Below are 17097 nucleotides of genomic sequence, written 5' to 3' on the forward strand. Positions count from 1 at the left end.
GCGAGAACCAGGGCGGCTGCGGGTGGGCGGTGCAAGCAAGCGGACGGGGGGGGGCGCGCGCGCGGAGTGAGTATGAGCGCATGCGCCGAAAAGCAGGTCGCAGGCGGGATTTGCTGTTGAGCGGGAAAGGCCTGGGAGGTGCGCGCGAGCGGCGGCTGTTGAGGCCCGTTGTGGCGCCGGGCGGGGCCTGCCTCTCACTCGTTCACGTGACACGTCCCCCTCCCCCCCGACCCCGCCACGCGCACACAGAGCCTGAGGCCGGGGATCGGGATCTTGTGTTCAGGCTTTATTCACAGCTCTGGGCCCTTCCACGTACAGACACGGCAGCTCCCCGCGGTGATGGGTGGGCTCCCAGCTGGGCCTCGCCCCCCCCCCAGGCTGCAGGAGCTGGGCCGGGGCAAACGGCGGGGAGGCTGCCTTGGCCAGCACCCCCAGCTCCCTCATGCACCAGGAGACCAGGCCGAGGAGGTCCCCCACCCCCCTCTCCCCGGCTGGGGGCGATGGCTGATGCCTTGAGTGAGCTCCAGCCATTGCAGGGGGCTGTGGGGTGCTCATCCCCCAGGGACGAGAGGCTCCATCGCTTCCCTGCCATGGTGATCAAGGGAAGTGCCTCCAGCCAGCCGCCTCGTGGGAGTGCCAGCACACTTTGACATCCCGGCTCAGTGGTGGAGCAGATGCTGAGCAGCCGCTGGGGGAATGTATGGTCTCCATCTGCCACTGGCCCTGTCTGGTTCCAGAGGGCCTGCCCCATTGTGCACGGTGTATATGAAACTAGGGGCAACAAACGTGATGCTACGCCCCTCCGTTGGCTGTTCCCCGTACAGTAGAGAGGAGGACCATGTTTGGTTCAGAAACTGAGGTTTTTCCATCTCTCAGTCATAGCTTTTCTTCCACTTATCCCCATCCTCAGAATGAAGGAAACTCCGTAACAGTGAAATGGGAAAGACAGATAACACTGTATTCCCTCCCCCACCTCTAATGCTACTTCTGAAAGAAGGTGCAGAAGTAGCCAAGCCTGCAAAGCAAGTGGAGAGTGCGGAAGAAGGCCCAGAAACTGACTGCCGCCTCTCGCACTGAAACACAGCCCAGGGCTTACTGACTTTGCTGCAGTGCAGCCTGGAGTCTCTCACTGAGATCCCCGTCCCATAGGGACTCTCGTGTGCAGGAGTCAAATGACACAGAGGTGGTCAAAGGCTGTAGGAAGAAGCATTGATTTGGACAGGTGACTGCTGGAGACATGGGTATCTGGAATGGAGGGACCCGTGAGTCAGAGTCTGAAGGCAAGAGAGTAGGTGATGACCCCACTGCAGTGATGGGTGAGTTTAGACCCCCATTCTCTAGCAGATTGCTTAAGATACTGGTAATGATGTCTTCATCTAAACAGGGATCTGCTGGGAAAGCCACTGCTCCAGAGGTGTCCCAGCTCTCTCCTGATCCCAGCTGGCTGTCAGTAGTGAATTGCTCAGACCACAGGGGGACAGTAGGAGTCTCTGGTTGCATTTGCTTTGTGTACTGAGAGAGGCTTTCAGCCAGGGAGTGGATCTGCTCAGCCAATACACTGATTGCCCATCTCTCTGGCTCAGAGGACTGGAGCACTGTAGGGGACATGCCTGGGGACTGCCCTCCTACAGGGACTGGACAAGCATCAATAGAAGGGCTGCTGCCAGGAGAAAGGGGAACTTCTGGGGAAGAGATTGCACAAGGGCTGGAGAAGGGCTGTCTGCAGGGTGACTTGTAAACACTGAAGGGGCAGGGCAGAGTCTTCTGCCCAGCAGGTATGATAGAACACCCAGTCTCCTGGGAGGGTAACCCAGCCCCCACAATGGGAGCAGGGAAGCAGGTGGAGAATGAAGGTTGTAGGGAAGCTGGCAACATCTCCTGATGGGCATTAGGGAGCTGGTAGGGGCCATAATTGGGTGCCTCATGGTTAGGCATTGCTGTCTCCTGTGGAAAGGGGTTTAGAGTTCTTGGCAATGTCTTGTGCTCTTTTTCTCTGGTATAGTGCCTTGGATTCAGGGCAGCTGCTGAAATGGCTCCATGCCATGGATTCTGACTCTGGATATATTGAGCTTCTTCCTCACTGTAGGAAACAAAAAATATCAGGGACTGAAATAAGCATTGAAAGAGACCTCCCTATTTGCAAGCAGCCTGAAGATGGTCAACAAGGGCTTAGGACTATGTGGATCAGGAGTCCTAACAACCAACCATCTCTTGGGGCAGCACTAGTCCCTGGGGATGCAAAGTCTGTCCCTGCAGGGTTCTGGGGACCCAGCATCAGCTCCCAGCAGCTCACCCAGATAGGAAGAGCTTCCAGGATAATGTAATGGTCCCTATACTCAGAAACTCCTCCAGTTGGCAGCCACTACTATAAGGACCATAATACTGATAAAGCATTACTTATACTGATTTTGGCCTGTAGAAGCCACCTTGTTTCTGTCACATGCCTGCTCTCCCCTCCATCTATAACTCCCCTCCACCCACCTCACTTTCTGCCTCGTCCCCATTATCCCACATTCATCCCATTAAGATTAAACTCATGATATCTGGTGATCATCATTTGTCTAACACAGTCATATTAATCTGATTTCCACTGCACTCAACATGCTCAATCTGCCAGCTCTATAGGGCAGAGTTTGGTTCTGCTCTATGTTCTATTAAGTGCCCAGTGCACTGTGAACCTTAAACAAGTTAGAAGCAGACTGTATCTCTGTAGAGAATAGCTTAGGCAGGACAGGGGCTGTACCTGAGGCTTAAATTGGTGCAGGTGATGGTCTCTCTTCCTCTGTCATATTCCTTTGATACTGTGATTTGCACCCATGTCCAGCTCAGGTCTTTACAGAGCAGACGAACCACTAAGTGCCGATTGCACTTCCCAGCATCACACACTGAAATCACAAACAGAGAGTGATCAGAGCTCCCAAGATGGCAGTACCCACATGATCACAGGCTCCATGTCATCCCCCGGCATCGGAATTCTGTGGACAGAGCCAAACAGGGCTTCTGGTTATTTGAGAAGGAACCTGATTTGAGCCAAGGGAAGAGTCCTTAACAACATATCGATCAAGTTATGTTATGCTCATGGCTGTGGAACACACAAGGGCCCCAAGAGCCTAGATACTGTGATGACAGGCACAGTGCAAATGCACACATTATATGAGAGCAGAGCAAACTGCTGGCCCAGAACCCAATAACTTTACAGTAATTAGGCCTTTCATCTGTGACCTCTTCTCCCACTTCCCCATTCTCACCAGGTGGCTGCCACTCCTTAGCTCATTTCCAGTAAGTATCACAGAAGAAATGGATTTTGAAGAAGGGTTTGATGGCATAGAGCAGTGGCCTTGCTGACAGGCTCAGGAAGAGCGCTCCATACACAATGGGAAGGGCTTAGAAGATTAACTCAGTGTTAGTTGTGATACAAAACAGGATGAACTCTGCTGCTTTTCAGAACCTGCTAAAGAATATCTCATTGCCCCTATGCACAGAGACATCCCCAGCCTGAGCTTGGCACTCACTCAGAAGCTCATGTTGAGCAGCTGCTGTTGCAACATCTTCAGGGTGTAGGAGGCTGTACCAAGACTGACCAATCAGCTCATCCCTCCGATAGCCAAGATGATAAATGACACTGAGGAAGAACAGAAAGGAGTAGCATCTGAGTCAACACATTTCTTGAAGATGCCTCTCATCTGGGGAAGGGGCAGGTAGAGAGTGTTGGCAAGGGGAAAGGACAAGCTCTCTGATGTGAGGATAAAGGGAAAGAAGTGGGGAAAACTTGCTCATTCTCAGCAGTTTTGAGGCACACAGACAAAGAATCTGGTCCTTGTTGCTGGTAGGGAAGGAAGAAGCAGGTGGCAATAGATTCTCTCCCCAGTGGTATTGAGTTAGGAAATGAGACATGCAGGGATGTGGAATGTCTACACTTGCAATGCTTGCATGTCTGTCTGGGGGGGCTGGGAGTGTGCATCCCAAAGAGACTTGGCTCCAGCACTCCAGAGCATGGATTGTTGCTGGCACTAATGCTCTGGAGTGCAACTGCAATCTGAACTCTGTTGCTGCCCACAAGCAGGACAGTCAGGGTCAACAACTTGTCTCAATGATTCTAGAGTCTTCAACAGCGTCTGACCACCAGAGTGTGGTGTGGTGGCTGTCTCCATAGAGCATTCTATAATAGGGACTCAGTCAAGACCATGCTAAGAGCAGCCACTTCTTACCTCTGTGTAACATCGGTGACTTTCATATCCATTGTGTGCTGGCTCTGGAATGGGGCATCATAAGAAATGCCATCCCCACAATCAGACAATTGCATGATGGGAGTGCAGAATGCAATGAAAGTTAAAATGGAGGAGGAGGAGTTCGTCCCATCCAGAGCGAGGAATCGGCCCCGCACAGCCACAGCCCGATTCCCTCCATATCTCATCCGAAAGGACCTGGATGTGCGCATTTCACTGACAAACACGATTTCTGCAGCAACAAAAAGTCGTGTAAATTGTCAGCATCTTCTCCTAGGAAGTGAGCAACTGCCAGATAGATAGGACAAACTGCTTGATCAGGGTCTACCTCTGGTGAGGAAACTACCCAATATACCACACTGACTTTGCAGGGCAGGGAGACTTGGAGAGGAAGCCCTACCCAACCCTTCCTGAAGAAGTTACTTATGGCAGCAAGAAATTGAATCAGGAGTAATCGTAGCACATATCTTAGTGATGTGCAGTCTGGATGTACTGCCTCAGTTAATATTCATATGGGATGAACCCTGGGTAAGACACACTTCCTGTCCTCTGCCTTCTTAGGCAGGATTGTGATCTAAGCATTCTGCCTGGCCTCCATGTGAAAGCAGTTTAGAAATGGCACTGGCCCCAGGGATCTTATAAGAGTCTCTTGGGCATTTCCCAGGGACTTACAGGTGTTTGATCTCTCCTTCCACAATTCTCCAAGACAGCTATGAAGTACACCAAGAAGACCTTTGAAATCACCCACAAGACACTGCTAATAGGAGCTGTACTTGTATTGTGGGATAAGTAGCCAGAAGGCAGCGCAGCTGAAATGGCTTAAAGCAGCCCTGATGCAGGTGCAGAGTAGAAGTGCAAGTATTTTAAAAATGATTCAGCATGGACACACTAAGCCACTTGGATTCTGGTACAAGAGTGGACCTGCCCCAGTATTCTTGGGAGATAAAATGTACTCAGACCACTGATAGGTGCCTACAACCTTCACTCCAGCATCTCCAAGCCTGGGTGGCAATCATTTGGATTGGTTTATCTTTTTAAAGACTATCCTTCAGAAGGTAGTTTTTGCATAGTCACCAGAACACCAGCTGGTGCATGGGCGTATCCCCAATCACACAGCCCTATGTACACTCCTGCCTCAAGTCCTATAACCCAGTTGTCCCCCATGCCATGTATATCCTGTTTTGAGTCCTGCTTGGACTTACCAGTGCCTAGCTGCTCCTGGGCAGAGTGGAGCTTCTCCTGCACAGCCCTGTGTGCTGAGCCATCAAGGAGGTCGAAGATTGAGTCTCCTTGGGCTAGCAGCTCCACCTGGTAGGAGAGGGCAAAAAAGAGGTTTTATTAGTACAAACCCAGACTGACTCACACTGGGCTAGCTGCCACTGGAGTACTTAGTTATGTACCACAATATCTAATACTACAAGTATTCAGAAAACCCAATGACTCTAAGGCTAGTAGGCACGCCCTAGGTATATATGCCACTCAGTGAGAGCATGGTGCACAAACACTAAGAATTTAGAACCTGCAGGGATGGGTGAATGAGTACCAGACCCTAACTATCACAGAATGCTCTGTGGAGACAGCCACCACACCACACTCTGGTGGTCAGATGCTGTTGAAGGCTCTAGAATCATTAAGAGACAAGTTGTTGACCCTGACTCTCCTGCTTGTGGGCAGCCCATTTAGTAAACAATAGAGTGAAACTCCTCAGCACTTTAATTACACTATAAAATAGTAAATAGTTTAGCCAGACAGGCCTGAAGAGTCCTTATTTAGAAGGGAAGGAAGCCCCACGTGGTCACAATCAAGATTAGAACTCTAGAGCTCCTGGCTCCCAGTCCTGACCTTAGGTCACCTGACCAGGGGCACAGTGGTTTTGAATGCCCTGTAAAAAGTGGTCAGAGGAACAAGGATCTCAGAAGGAAGCTATTTCAGGACTTCATGAGAGAGAGAATCAAAGCATAGGCCAGACTTTCAGCAGCAGAAAACATCTCATGTTAACCAGGTCCCTACTGTACGTGTAAGTTTCTGTAAAAAGTAACCAAGTTCCTCCAACCAACACAGGTAGGAAACAACTACAACTGACCTTGAAAAACTGAGAGCGGGGGAAGGGATGAGTCCTGACATTCCCTTTGTGAATGAGAAGAGAGACCAACACAAATAGATCAGCTAGATGTATAAAGAAAACCAAATAGCAGCTGAGCTGAAGCTGCGTAGCAGTCACCACACCTGTGTAGCAGATGGAGCTGCCACCTCAATGCAAGCAGCTCATAATAAGGAAAAATATCTGCTGCTAGAGTCACTGGCTCTAGCTACTAACAGCTTGTAAGGATGATGGGGATGGACAGTGGGGCAGGCAACACAGCCCAGATGGAGAGATTCCAGGTGGAGCAGTGGGTGCTTTGCACCTGTAACCATGTGGATTGTCACTATAAGGATAACCGTGCTATGAGCTCTGGTCACTGCTGGTCTAGGGTCTCATTATCCTAAATCAGTCCTGAACAAAACCCAAGGCAGTTGGTGTGTCCTGGTATGTGGTGTGGTGCTGCACATGAACAGTAACAGCCTGTGATAGGAGCAGCCACCCCCACCGTCTGTAGCTCTGCAGGGGACCTGCTGACCTGTCACTGGGGAGGGGGTACAGAGTGGGCTGGTGCCTGGTACCTGTAACAACCTGAGCTTACCACAGAGAAGCCCAGGAGATGGGCCACGTTCTCAGAGATGTAGGCCAGTTTGCCATCTGCAGAGAGAGCAATGATGAACCCCGGCAATGAGGACAGCAGCTCCAGATCTGGCATCATGGCAAGAGCAGGTTCAGATGAGCCTGCAAAACCAAAAGAGCAGCATAGAGCTTCCACAGCAGCTCCTGAGTGGGAAGGGCAGGAACATGACTCACTAAGAGAGAGGTGCCACCTGTTGGGTTCCTATGGGAACTCGGTGCCTTTCACATGCTTTACAGCCTTCTGGCCTTTTGTCAGACTAATGTCATTATTTCTATTATGGTAGTGCCCACTCAGCATCAGGACCCTGCAGCACTGGGTGCTGCATGCACACAGAGTTACAGCCAGTCCCTGCCTGAAGAGCTCACTGTTTGGGCACAGAGAGTGGGTGTAATACAAACAGGGAAGGGCAGATAACAAGTCTACCCCTAACTCTAAGCACCACTGATGGTGTGAATGTCCTGAGTACCAGGGTCCCCCACTTCCCATGGGAGGCTGCTCTGGGTGGCCAGACCTATCACGTGGAAGCCTTTCCTGACATTCCACCTGCCTTTTCTAACATTTTATTCCATTGACCCTGGTTGCATCCCCTTGAAGACCCCCCTCCTTGAGATTTACACCCTTTAAACAACTATGGCTGTTACACCATCCATCCCCTTCCCTGGCATCTATCAGCTGCGCAGATGTTGCTCATCAACCTCTCCTGATAAGCCAGTCCTTCCAGGTAGCCAATGACTTTTGTTGCACTTGTCTGAAGAAAGCCATCCTCAAACTGAGGGAACCTTTCTGGCAATGAGGGGCTCACTGCTGAACATGCTATTTCTGGGGTAGTCATGACAGAGCGAGAGGTGCTGTCATATTGCTTGCTCTGTAATATGACGACTCTGCAAATGCAGCCCCTGGGGAGGAAGAGATGGGAACCAGAAAGCGGTTTGACAAGGTGTGCGCCATGTTTCATGGGAGTGATCTCCATGTCCAAAGGGTGGTATGGGGAGCAGCTGTTTTGCACAGTATGGCTCTGCCTAAATAAAGCAGCTATGAGACCTAATGAGGAAGTGGGAGGCTCTGGGAGCTAGAGATCAGTTCTGCAGCCAGCTGGGAGTGCAGGAACTTAACAGCCGGAGGCTACTTCTGCCTGGCTGTGAATAGGGTGACCGCAGAGCTGGATATTTACCTGGAGGAAAGAGCTGTGCCTTACGGATTTGGAGACAGACCAAAGCCATGGTGTGAAGGTATGAGAGCCGCTCCTTGTCCTGTGCTGAGATGGGCAGCAGGGAGCGCAGCTTCTGCAGCTCAGCGTTGATCTGATCCCGACGAGCCTTAGAGGCACCCTTTGTTGACCTGCAGAGAAGCAGAGTCCGTTAGAAACACAGTGAGGAAGGTGGGAGTCCCTGCTACTGGGGAGGTGCCTTGGGGAAGGGAAAGGTTTAATTCATTTGTTCCTGAAAGCTGATGTTTTCCCAGCAAAAGAGGAAAATTGAAGCAGTTTCTACTGCCTGCCCTCCATTTAAAAGCCACCAGGTGATAGGAAAATCTGAATGACTTTGAGCTTGGACGTTCCCATCCCCAGAGAAAACACACAATGCCGCATTCTGAGTATTTGATATGCACACAAGTCGGGGAATTCTAAGCCATGGTTCCCATGACAATAATAAGCAGTTGCTCAGGGCAGATAACATCATGACAAAGCATCAAGTAGTGCAAGGGACCACTACCTTGGCAACCAACAGGCCCCTCTGGATCCAGGCTTCTACCGACTCAGAACTTATGATGCACCAACTATGATTTTTTTTGCATGTAATGCAAAGCAAATGACAAGACGTGTGGACTACAGGCAGATACCACGGACCTGTCCAGAGCACATTCCTTTAACCCCACCACCTTCCTCCATGTGAGCACTGCAGCAAGTGGCCACGAGGTGTCACCCCAGCCATACGCTTCACATGCAGCCCTACAAACACAAGAAGGCTCCAGATGGGAACAAGGGGCAGGGAGAATGGTGGTACCAGGCTCTAGCATGGCTTGAATTACCTATCCAACCAAAACAGAGCTCAGAGGCAAGGGGTCTGAATCAGTACAAGCAGGAAAGGCAGCAGCAACTGCAAGTTCCCTGCTCTCTGGAGACACAATGCTGCCTGCAGTGCTGGCAGAGCATGTCCCTAGGCATGGGTTCATCTCCCCCATATCACTACGTCACTCACGGGCCAGCCTGTGGCAAGTGATGCAGTCATGTAAGCAGCATAGTTCAGCCATGCCATGCTATACATCTCAGCTCCGTGTAGCCCTGCCCCAGCAGAAGAAGCAACTGCTTTACAAAAGCATTTGAACAGTTTGAGCCCTGGAACATTGTTACGAACCATTGACCCCCATTCACTGGGCACCAGGACATCCCAGTCATTACCTGGCCCCAATACAATCGAGGGGTGCTCAGTACAAGCTTCCTGGTCAGGTTCCCCACACGATTCAGATCCCAAGACAGATTCAGAACCCCTGCCCTTGGAGAGAAGGGCTAAACCTAATCTCTACTGGAAAAAGTTTGTTGGTATCACTATCCATGTAAACCCTCCTAGCATCTACTGGCAAAGGACTTTTGCCACATAGCTTAGTCCAATTTGCCAAGTAAAGTGAGATATCCCAAAGGAATTTTTTTGCCATTGTGTCTACACCAGAGCTTTGCCCAGCATAGAAATATTAACACAAAAAATCCCACCCTTAATCCTAACCACCATTGTTGTACCTGCAAAAGCCTCTGGTGTAGTCCTGTCCTAAAAAGAGTGTGGCTCAGAGCAAGTCTGCCAGAGGGGGAGCTCCCAGGATAAGCCTGCCTGGCTACAGCTGGACACAGAGGACCAATGCAATTGGCAGAATATCCTGGAAGGGCAAGTGGAAGATTGGGGTTGGCGGGACACTTCCCTAGACGCAATGAGTTTGGCTCTGGTTCTAGGAACACAGTTAGAGCCACGTAGGACCACATGCTGCAGCAGGACTTTTGTGTCTTGAATGGTTTGGTAGCTCTGTCCTCTCCATTTGGGTGTGACAGAGGAAAGATCCATCTGCAACCTGGGGAAAGAGCCTAAGCAGAGAGACTTTCCCTCCAGACCACAAAGGGGCAAGACACTGGGGCCAAGCACAACTACTAATGCCCCTTACCTTAGGCCACAGAGAGTTAATCTCTCTTCAGTCCACGACTTCTCCTTGCCTCCACAGCCTCCTCTCTACTCTCCCCAAGCGCCTCTTCACCTAATCGCCAACACCCTTGTTCTCTGCCACACGAGCTCAGATACAATCAGAGCCTCATTTCATAGCCCTGAGGTCCCTGTAGCCCTTCACTCACATCTCCCTGACTCCCATGTAGGGCTAAGGGAGCAGGGCAGGCCAGGAGGAAGCTGGCCAAGGGTGATGCCCTTGGATTCTAGAGGAAAACCCATGCTAGAAAGTGCAGAAAAGTATGCCAGCGTCTGGACCCAGTGTCTAATGGGACAGCACCTCCAGCCAGGCAGAGGAGAGGAGAGGCAGCAGGGTGGTCTCTAACCTGAATAGCTTAGGAGCGCTGGGCTCCATCCCACTCTTCCCTCGGGAGTGGCTCATCTCCTTCCTCAGCGGCCTGCTGCAGTGGTCACAGAAGATGGTCATTGTCCTGGCCTGCATGAAGACATGGTCACATCAGAGGGGCAGGGGTGGGGGACAGTCTGCTCCCTGTGGAGAGCAGCATTGAGGAAAGCAGCAGAGGGGTTGCTGTTGTGGGGAAGGAGCAGTCATGTCTCCATCCATTTCCCTGGAGCCTGGCTCCCAGATGGCATAGAAGGAGCCAACAGCAAGGGACATCCCCCATGCATCAGGAAACTGCCCCAGAGCTAGCTCTGCTTTTAGGGGTCACTGACACACCAGCTCCCCTCTGGGTGGAGAGAAAGGCCTGGGCTCTGGCAGGACCCCATGGGATGGGGGGAGGCAGAGGCCCTGCCCACATAATGGGGGTTCAGAGTCCCACTCCTGGGATGTCCAGATCTGGCAAAGTGCCTCTTACCTCCTTCCCCTCTGGCTCAGTCTGAACCTGCTGACCCCCTCCTGCACTAGCCCTCCTTTTGTATCCCCCTCCTGGGGCGAATGGGGGCCCGAGCCAGGCCAAACAGGATAAAATTACCTCTTGTGACGCAATTCTAAACAGCTCTGGGCTATTTTTAGAAAGCAGACTTCTAAAAATAACCTTCCACAGCCTGGCTGCAATCTGATAGGGGAAGCAATAAAAGGAAGCCTGGCTCTTTAAAACAAACCTGTCAGCTCAGCAGGGGGGAGGGCAAGGAGTTCAGTCAGTGGCCCTCACCCCCTGCTGTCTTGATGTGATGAAGGCCTTGGGAGCTTTCTCTCCCCCCCCCACCCCCCTTCATCCATCTCATCTGGACCCAGCATACATAGGGCCAAGATGGGCCCAGGCAGTCCAACGCAATACACTTCACTGGCATCGCAGTTGGGGGTCTTTGTGGGAGCAAATCCTGCCCTGCCAGCTGCTGCTTGGGGTTTAATCCTGGCAGTTCCCAACCTGGGATAGGCGCCTCTGCAGTGCAAGGCTCTTCCCTTTCTTCCATTGTTTCTCCCACTGGGGAACCACCAGCAGCTGCTAGAGAACTGGCACCAGTGGACCTGGCCCTCCTGCTGGCCCCAATTCCCACTGTGAGTGAGCACTCACCATCTGCCTGATATAGAAGAGATTTGCCACTGTCAGTGACTGAATCCCCCAACTCACACCCAGCGCAACAGCTGCTGAAACAACTCAGAAACGTTCCCAGAGCACCGGCTGCCTAATGCCAGCTTTGCTCTGTTGCTCTGCACAGGGCACAGGAATCAGGCACCTGCAGCAGAGGCCCCAGGGGCTAGTGTCAGCTGAAAGGAGGGGGCCAAAAGTGATATGTGAAGCCACCACTCCAGCGCGGTTTGTGGCAGAGATTGAAGGTGATCAAGTATCTGACTCGGCTCCCACAATCCATGCCCACACCCAGCTCTGCCCTGCAGGACGCTTGCAAAGGGCACCAACCCATATTCCAGTACACTGGGAGGTACATCCCCAGCTGCAGAGAAGAGAGCACAGGATCCTATGATACAGGACTTATCAGAGGGGATTAAAGACAGCAACTGCCAGCACCACTGCCAGCCTCTGTCATCCCACAGTTCTTGATGAAATTCACAGGCTGGAACTGCTTCACCCTCTTCTAGCGTAGCATACAGATGTTAACAATACAGCTGCCACACACCAGAGTTTAGGACAGGAAGAGGAAGATCAGCTGTAACTACAGGGGGACATACTTTAGTTGAAATCTGGCCAGGACACCCAAGTTAACTCCTCAACTCTTATAAAGTGCCATGGGATCTTTACTAACTAGGCATGCTCAGAGCCTGTCGTATTTCAGAGGAACTACAGCACCCCTGCAGCCTTCTGTGGCACTGGCTTCAGGAAAGTCTTTGAGTCACCATCACCTGGATTTTCCCTAGGTCGCCCAGGCATGTACTGAACCAGCCTTACCCTGCTGAGTGTGAGAGAACTGCTCAGATCAGAGCCCAAGGTGGTCTGGGTGCATCTTGGAAACTGCCATTTTTTGGGCCCCAGCACATGCATCCCCCAGAAAGCCAGTACTCACAGCTGGCTTTAGGCCAGTCTGGCTCTGTTATTTTTGAAGTGCCTGGTGCCATGGCACCTACTGTGCCTTAGGAAGGGGAGCTCTACCTTTAATCACCTCCTCTGGAGCAAGCTGGGGGTGAAGTGGAGATGGATGGGGGTAGGATACTCAGGAAGCAACTCTGCAGGAGGGGAGTGCTGGAAGATTATTAGCAGAGCCCCATGTACACAATAGCACAGTGGAACTAAATTCTACAGCAATTATCGATTGCCATGACCTACTCTGCTTAAAATCCCCAGTTCTGTAGGGCCAGGGGGGTTTCTCTGCACTCCAGGACACCAGCTCACTTCCTCAGGCCTTGGCTCTCCTGCTGTTGTCAAGGCATCTGGCTCTGAGAGCCTCTTTCCCCCCACATATCCCAGAGAAGGGTGACCCTGGGGCCGGCTCCACGGGCTCATCTCCCCAGCTGTGCACCTTGCAGTTGCTGAGCTGTTCTCCAAGCAGCCATCACAGCTGGGCCACCCTGTGTCCTGGCTTCAAGCCTTGTCCCAGCTCTGGCTCCTCAGCCCCCTGCTGCCTGGTCCCATGGAGCAGTGCAGGGATCCAGTTGACTCTTCTCAAGGAGAAGCCAGGGAACGGCTACAGGCTGCTCCCAGCAGGGCAGGGAGGGGGGAAGCAAAGGGCTGTTTCTTATGCAGAGAAACAGGGATTCAAGAGTGAAATGCTGAATTCCAGGGCATCTAGGAGAAATGCCCAAATCTCCAGGGATGGAGGTTGTGGCCCTGAGTGAGATGCAGGTGCCAGTTCACACCTCTCAGAGCTGCTGTTTCAGGCTCCCTGCAGATTCAGGCAGGCAGCTCTGCACCAGTTACACTTGGGTCACTTTCACAAAGTTCTCTTCACGCCATAAAGGCCAGAAACTTTGTTTAAAATGGAAACATATTCTGGAGCCCAAAACTGTAACAACTCCAGAGCTATGGCATCCCACACCTAGCAGTTAGGAACAGCTCCCAGCTCAGTCTAATGGGCCTGGAGGTTAAAAGGGAGCAGCGGCAGTAGAGCAGGTTTGCTCCTATAGTCTCAGTTCCAGGGCTTTGTTCAGTTAGTCAGTTTAATGCTGGGTCTCATGTGATGGGTCCCTCCTTCCCTGCAGTTGATTTCACAGCTCACTAGCAGCAAGTCTCTCCTACTGTGTAGTTTAAAGGATGCCTTTCTTTTGTGCCACTGGTCCCAGTTACACCTCCTTCCCCCATCCTCACCCTGACTAGTTTCCCCCTCTCCTTGGCATCTAGACCCTTTAGCTGACTTATCACATCCCCCTTCAGTGTCAGCATCTGCTGGAAAGCCAGTCCCACTTCCTCACTGCCAGGCTAGACAGCCCCAATGCATCTGGCAGCGAAAGCAACTCCAGCCAGCCAGCTCCAGCCTCCACCCTGAGAGCACATGCAACTCAGGCTGATGGAGCTCCCAATGGATGCCCACTCTGAGTCACACACTGTGGGGGAGGAGTAGCAAAATGCCCAGAGGGCAAACGAGAGAAGAGACCGAGGGGAAAAGAAGTGAACAGGGAAGGAAGCAGCAGCAGCTGTGCCAGGGCAGAGAGAGGGGCAGACAGAATGGAAAGAACTGCACCCACTTGCCACTCCAAGGAGGGACTCTGACAAAGCAACTAGGACCACTGTGCTATTGGTGATGGAACCAGGCTGGCTTCTCCCATGGTCATTCCTCAGAACCAAACCCCCAGCAATGCCACCACCTGCTGTTTTGCACTGGCTTGGCAAGATACTTTGAGACACCAGGCTCCACCCTCCTCTTCTCTTCCACAGAAAATGCACCCATCTACACCGACTCCCTATTTCTGAGCAACAGCTTACCAGGCTTTGTATTCAGTTGCTTCAGTGCATCACTACTGAGTATTTCTCCCTTCCATTGTAGCACATCACCACTATCTGAATTAAAATGCCTCTCTCTACCCCAAATCTGCCCACCAAGTCCTGTCAGCTTTGGACCCAGATGGGCAGTAGCCCTGTCTCCATAAGTGGGGACTGCTGGATCATGGTATCTCTTCCTGCCGGACCATGGTTCCAGCCCTGTCCTGCCTACACCAGCAGCTGGGCTCCAGCATCCAACTTTGCTCATGCTCATGCTCATCCTGGCAGGATGTTTACAAATTTCAGGACCAGAAGGGATCATTAGGATCATCTAGTCCGATCTCCTGCATAACAGGCCAGAAAACCTCATGCAGATGCCTGCCTCAAGCCCACTAATGTGTGGTTGAGTCAGAGGGTGGCTTTTAGCCAGACATCCCATCTCCATTTAAAGATGGCAAGTGATGGAAAATCTAGAGGTACCTTCCTCAGCTGCCCCAATGGTTAATGACCTTGACAGTCACCTCCAGCTTTAGCTCCAAGCCCCTAACATCATATCAGCAGTCCCTTCACTCAGTTTGCTCCCTGCTGGATGACAATTGCTGGGGGTTCTTGCCTAGGACACAGCAAGCACTGTCTGGGCTTATGGACATTTCCTCCCCACAGAGCTAGGGATCTCATCCAGGCTGCAGTCTGACTTCTCCTCCCTCACTCCCTCTTCCAGCCTATTCACTCTTCTCCACCTGTCCACTCTTTCCTTCTTTCTCCGCAGGTCAGTGAGGCACTGCTCCTTAGGGCTGCTTTCTCCTTCATGTTGGGAGGTTGTTTCCTTGAGGGACTGGATTACTTCAGTGCTGTGACAGGAGCAGGTGGGAAGGAAAGAGCAGCTTCTTTTCACCTGTAATCTTCCCCACCACTTTCACACAGGCTACTAGCATTGGCTGCACCTCAGGGACTCCTCCCTGGCCACCCTCTGCCTTTGATGACCAAGTCAGCTTGTAACCTCAGTCAGATCCCCTCAGCTAAATGAAGATTCACCAGCTCTCTCAGACTCCCTTCTATTTGCCTTTACCAGCCCCAATCCTTGGGCCAGTCTTAAACCCTGAACTCTTTCTTCATATTTCTGGGGCTACAGACTCTTGACTGAGCCCTAACAACCCCCATGAGCCATGGCCTCAGCCCCACCTCTGCTGCTATCCTTCTGCCTTCACTCTGACAATTCCCTTCTCTATGGCAGCCCAAAGCCCCAGCATGCTGCTGCTGCTACTACTGCCACTTTCTCATGTGTACATGGAAGCATCCCTCCCCCATCCAATTATTCCCCATACCTACTCCCATTCACATACTCCTGGGGAAATTCTGTGCCCCTGTGCATGTGCAGTATTCATGCTCCCCCTCCCCCCATGCTAAATTTGTAGTGAAAGAGGTGCTGGGCCTCAAGCATTTTTTTTACATTCATACCTGACGCAGCAAACCTAGAGGTGGCAGGGCTATGAACTGCCAAACCTAGAGGTGCCGGGGCTCAGCCCTCCCGATTTTTTTTTCTTTCACAGAAAATACATTCTGCCAGAAAAGCGCTGCAGTTATGCCTTTCACCCACCAGGTGTTGGTGGGGCACTAGAACAAAGGGCAGCCAGGGCTAGGAGAAGAGGATGCATTCTTCACTGCAGGGCCAGCTGAGGAGAAAGGGGATGGGGCTGCTGCGGGGAGACGGACGGGGGCAGGGGCAGAGGAGCTAGTGGGGTGACAGCATTGAGCCAGGTGCTGAATGGGAGTGGGGGTACAAGGCCACATGGAAATGGGGGGAGGGACACCCAGGGGCAGATGTGCCTGACTGAATGGGAGAGGCTAGGGATCAGCTCCCCAAAAACTCCCTCTCCCCCAAAAACCCATTCTATGTTTCTCCCTCACATCCAAGAACCCTCCAAGTTCACTCCCATGCTCCTTCCCAGCAATTACTTCCCACTCCTTCAGCATCTCTGTTACCACTGACTCCCCCAAGCCTTTACACCGCTTCGAGGGGTGCAGGAAATACAGTTCTATATTTGAGTAATAATTCCTTTAAGCTATATGTTCTGTATTAATATGCCTACTAAGAAATCTATTTGTCAAAAAACATTTCCTGAATCTTTGTTATCTGTATTGTTACAAGCATACTTGCTGACAGGTATTTTGAAATCAATTACCAAAATAATTGAAACTGGCATAATTATTGTGTTATTTTGACAAATAAGATATGCAGAATTTTAAAATGTTGTTCACAGAAATTAATTTTTGGCACAGAATTCCCCCAGCAGTAATATCAAGGGACAGTGCAAAGTCAAAGTCCTCATCTCCTTCCCCCACCTGTCTAGCAGAGACCTCCTTCTCTGTCCCCCAGCTTCTCACTGTTAGTGGGAGAGCTTTCTCTGCAGCTCCTGCAATGTGGGTCAGCTCCTCTAACCCCCTCCCCCCACACTCTTCATGTCTCAGCTGTAAACCTTACACTTGCTTGTAATCCTCTCTTCACTGATCATCAACCTCATTAAGGCTGAGTCTTTTTTACAGCAGGATTCTCTGGTGTACAGCGCATTGGCTGCTACCTTGTATCATGCCAGCTGAGAAGTGACTCCCGGCAGGGAGTGCAACAGCCCCAACAGTGGTTCTGCCCAGACACACCAGACGATGCAGGGGTGGG

General features: G+C 51.6%; 1 protein-coding gene across 1 annotated transcript; it reads right to left on the bottom strand.

Moving 5' to 3' along the window:
• Window positions 1-99: 99 nt before the first annotated feature.
• On the bottom strand, window positions 100-15837 carry LOC137143299 (neuronal PAS domain-containing protein 4-like). Its single transcript, XM_067533025.1, is given in 11 exon segments — window positions 100-1126; window positions 1129-2080; window positions 2744-2885; window positions 3513-3622; window positions 4209-4458; window positions 5429-5534; window positions 6908-7047; window positions 8118-8284; window positions 10476-10585; window positions 11628-11634; window positions 15003-15837. Coding segments are annotated over 11 exon segments (2334 nt in total). The 5' UTR covers window positions 15074-15837; the 3' UTR covers window positions 100-847.
• Window positions 15838-17097: the final 1260 nt, after the last annotated feature.

This window comes from Emydura macquarii, unplaced genomic scaffold (genome assembly GCF_026122565.2).
Source record: "Emydura macquarii macquarii isolate MOO-44397 ecotype Brisbane River unplaced genomic scaffold, CSIRO-AGI_Emac_v2 contig_3305, whole genome shotgun sequence".
NCBI classification, from domain to species: Eukaryota; Metazoa; Chordata; order Testudines; family Chelidae; genus Emydura; species Emydura macquarii.